The sequence below is a fragment of the Morus notabilis genome, unplaced genomic scaffold (assembly GCF_000414095.1).
Source record: "Morus notabilis unplaced genomic scaffold, ASM41409v2 Scaffold24, whole genome shotgun sequence".
Lineage (NCBI taxonomy): Eukaryota > Viridiplantae > Streptophyta > Magnoliopsida > Rosales > Moraceae > Morus > Morus notabilis.
The window spans coordinates 316,831-321,254 of record NW_010368056.1 but is presented as its reverse complement, the minus strand read 5'-3'; the positions used below and the strand labels follow the sequence as shown (position 1 = coordinate 321,254).

Here is a 4,424-nt window from a genome sequence, read left to right as displayed (position 1 = left end):
GGAAGCCGGCTTTGATAACATACCGAAAGTGACCGAGGCAGCCGCCTACCGAAAGTGTCCCAGGCAGCTGCCTTTGATAACATACCGAAAGTGACCCAGGCAGCCGCACATGATATGAATTTTTCTGTAAAATTTTATTAGGCAATGTGCGAGTAATGAAGTTATATTTCATGTCATGGAAATTTTATATCCATAGATTCACCAGTCTTCTCAGAGAACAACATGTGAAAGAATGGAATTTCTGCTTTGCATATTTTGACCAGACACAAGGCATATTGATATTCAAGAACCATATTCTATCATTTTATTGCTTTAAATCTCTTCATAAAAAGCGAAAGGGGGGAAAAAAAAGAGAAATTTGGTGTTCCCTTGCTCAGATTTCCATATACAAAAGCCTGCAATTATCACCCCAAGAAATACCAGTTTTTCCACTCCATCAGTAAAACATAGGAGTCCCCAAACAAAATGGCTAACTTCAACATGAGAAAAGTACTCGGCTAATGACACCCTTCTCATATGAAGTTAACCAATAACAAAACAAAATAACAGTAAAGAAAAAGCGAAAAAAAAAATAAAAATAAAAAACTACATGTTCAATTTCTGCGCAGCTTTTTCACTTCCATGCAGAAGAAGTAACCAAAAATCTGTTCATCCAACCAAGATATAGAGCCCCATCTCTCTCTTCAAGCTTATACTTGTTGCAGTAGTTCTCTAGCAGTGTTTTAATGGTGGCATTCACCAATGAGCTTAAAGGGTATGGACTGAATCCAGCCATTTTAAGCCTCAATTTCCATTTCCCAAGAAGCTCATGTCTTTCCACTCTTTCAGCCGCCTCACACGCTATTATATTCACCACTTCTCTGGCCAAGCAGTGCTGCTCAACATTGATTCTCTCCTTGTGACCCCGAGGAAGAGTCACATCGATGGATTCGAACATGGCTGTGTAGTAGTTCAGCGTCTCCAGGAACCGGGGAAAGAATGCTGCAGTATTCGTGTTCGATTCTTGCTCTACAAGAGTCACACATTTCGGAGATAGGCTCTTGACTAGCCTCAGCAGCCTGTCCCGGTGATTTTGAGTGCTGACACTCTCATCAGCCATGTGATGAAGCACGAACGCGAAGTTCACAGCCAAGGCCTCTCCGGGTTGAATCCTGAGATCTTCAAGCTGAACCTCAGAGCCTGACATGTCTGCAGCATGGAACTCAAATGGCACCTTGAATGTCTCAGCAAGCTTGGATAGCTTCCTTCCAACAATCTCTAGTCCTCCTCCTCGAGCATAAGCTGACATGGTGTCATCGATGCCTGTTATTCTGATGTGGGGAGGTCCTCCAGGCCTGGCTGCAAAGGCCTGGATTAGAGTGATCCACTGACTCCCTTGAGCGATTTGGAAATCGATTATGTGAACTCGATTTTCATCTTTCATGGCTTCTGCAATGGCCCCATTTGCCGACATGTATCCGAATTTGAAATAGGGGCAAAGTTCATAGAGGATATGCATGTAAGACAGCATTTCAGAGCTTGCAGGCTCTTTGCATTTCAGCGCTTTGTAGATATTGCTCCCTGAAGAGGCAAGTTTCGCAACAAGTCCTTCCAACATGTATGCTCCTAGCCTTTGGATTGGTTCACCCGAGACTGACACAATCCGGCGCAATTCATCCATCAACCATTGCGCCATTAATAGATCGTTATCCGACACCGCTTTCGCACACGAGATCAGGACTTGTTTCACATCCCTTTTTGAGATTGATTCCATAATCTGTCCCCAGCTCTCACTCTCATGTGAGATGTTATTGCTACTCCCGCTCAGAATCGCACCGTCATAGTTGTTGAGAAGACTCAAATCAGGACCCAGCATCACGCTTTCTATTTCTTTCAGCTTGTACTTCAAGTCAGTCATCTCATCAGTTATGCAAGAGCCACTGATAGGAGAGCCATAGGCGTTATCGGGCGAGTGGTGCTGATCAGGTAGGTAGGAATGAGAATCTTGCTGCGACATTGGGCTTCCATTAGGTGAGAAACTGACGGTTGATGGCGAGTTGTAGATAGCATAATTGCCGTCCGCCAAGGATGATTCCAAAGTGCAGTACTGCTGAAGTGAGTTCTTCACCGAGAAATAAGCGCCTTGGCTGCTATCGTTGTAGCAAAGTTCCTGATCTAAAGATCGGAACTGAGGCAGGCAGTAAGCTTCCGCTTCTTGGATTGGCCGATAATATAACTCGTTCGACATACTTGAAGCTCTGCGCTTCTGTGACATTTGTATAAAAAATAATAAAAAAGGCTACAGAAATCTGAGTAGTTTACCCTTGTTCAAGGGCTGTTTTTGGATTCTTTTGCCAAAAGTTGGCTTCTTAGGTGTTATATAATGCTAGTACAACTGGTACGGAAAATGTTGGATAAATGTCAGATAATCTGTATGACAACAGCATAAGCCATCAGTTTGATCCTTTGGGTGAAATTTCCAGTTGTTCTTTGCAGAAATATAGAGTGTACTATGGATTCAGCATAATCTGCAGAAAAAAAAAAGTGCGCAGAAACATTACAATCACATCACATAAATTGGAGAGAGATGTGCATTATGTGTCCTTGAAAAACTAAGAAAAGTTTCAGTGTTCAGACCCTTTATGCAGTAGAAACAGAAGATTCGGCCATTGAATTTTTCAGTCAGTTAAAAATTACACACACACCAAATACAAAAACTTTTTTTTTTTTTTTTTTTTTTTACCCAGAAATTATTAAACTGAAAAAAAAAAACAAGAAGTTAAAATCAACAAAAAACTGCTAATGAACACAACAAAAGAACTGTGGTCACTGCAAAAATCTGGAAACATCTTGTACCACAACCTAAAATTCCGAACCTTCCAGTTAAATGAATAGCAAAACGGAATTTTCTATGCAAATACTGAACTGAAATCCCAAACATTCCAACGATAATAAGCTGACACATGTGTTGAGAGTTCTCTGTATTTATATATAGTACATAGAAGAAGTCTATAACATAAACATATATAGTCATTAGTTTTAAAACCAATAATATTGCTACAAAACATGCCAATCCTAGCTTACAGACACGAACTTGTGAGAAATTCTTACCCACTGAACCGTCTGGAAATACGGAAAAAAAAAAAAGCAATCACAATTACTAGCATAAACATTCAATGAACTGAAGAAAAACATCATGAAAAACAGGACGGACAAAAAAAACAGGGGAAAAAGAAGACAAACCCAAAACACCAGAAAGAATTCTTCAGCAACCCATTATCAGTAACACCGAATCACGCAACAAAAACACAAACCCAGATGCTCAATCTTTCGGGTATTGCCGAACCGCAAATTTCAGTGAAAAAAAAAAGGCCAGAGAATTTCGAAAGAGCCAGAGATAGAGAGAATAAGGAAATTGGGTATTTGGGGAATAAGTAGAAGGTTGAAGTTTTGGAGCTAAACTGATTGGTTTGACAGAAATACCTGAGTTGGGAATCTCGAAGCTTTGAATTCCTGTAAAGACCAGGGTGTGTCGCAATACGGACAGAACAGAACAGAACAGAGAGAAGAGCTGAAGATAAAAACGCGCTCTGTGTTTAGTCTCCACTATTAAAAAAAATAGTGAGTGAGATTAGTAAAACCCCCTCTGGTTTTCTCCAAACTACTTATACAGCCACTCAGACGTCTAGGACTAGTAATAGTAACCATCTTTGGTCCTTAAAAAGACGGGAGTTTCGCTACTAACACCCAAAAAAAAAAAAAAAAAATTATCAGTAATTTTTTATTTTTTAATTATATTTATATAAAAAATTATATATTTTTAATATGATATGATTTTAAATAGATTCAATAATTAAAAATTAGTATTACAAGTAGGAAGGATTATTAGAGAAAATACCTTAAAAAATTAAAAAAAATAACAAATAAAATCATGGGTCTTTATATAATGACCAAAATACCCTCGATTACACTAGAGGAATGTGACATGGTATGGTTACATATAAGCTTTTGTCTAAGGGCTTTACAACGTTATTTGGGTACAATAACAATTATAGCTATTTTCTTCATAAGAATGAATTAAGACTTTTTTTTTTCTCCTACAGAAAGTCTGTTCCTATTGCAAGGTTTTGTCCCTTCTTTAATGAGAATTTTATGGTCAAGTTTAGACAAATAATTTTGACCACAAAATTGCTACTGAGAGTTGACTTCTTTAACATTTTTCTTTTTTCAAGTTTATAGCAATTATCATGGTTTTCTAGAGTAATTTTCACGTTCTTTCTTTTTTTTTTTTCTTCTTCTTCTTCTCCCTTTTGCTTTTAAAATGAGTTAGCACTTAGTAGACTAGTTTTATCACCAGCGTTTATTACATGGAAAGATAAAAGGAAGAAAATATATAGACTAAATTCCTTCTTGTCTAGTCAAAATAAAACTAGCAACTTATACAG

General features: G+C 38.1%; 1 protein-coding gene across 2 annotated transcripts; it reads right to left on the bottom strand.

Annotated features, from left to right (window-relative positions):
* Positions 1-348: 348 nt before the first annotated feature.
* LOC21402937 (scarecrow-like transcription factor PAT1) lies at positions 349-3,608 on the bottom strand. Of its 2 annotated transcripts, none has more exons than XM_024176300.1 (2): positions 3,463-3,608; positions 349-2,507 (listed from the first exon to the last, which is right to left on the bottom strand). In XM_024176300.1, the coding sequence occupies exon 2, from the start codon at positions 2,252-2,254 to the stop codon at positions 614-616; it is 1,641 nt and encodes a 546-aa protein (XP_024032068.1). In that variant the 5' UTR covers positions 2,255-2,507; positions 3,463-3,608; the 3' UTR covers positions 349-613. The 2 variants fall into 2 exon arrangements, with proteins under 2 accessions (XP_024032068.1, XP_024032069.1); XM_024176301.1 differs by lacking the exon at positions 3,463-3,608 and adding an exon at positions 3,223-3,439.
* Between the last annotated feature and the right edge of the window lie 816 nt (positions 3,609-4,424).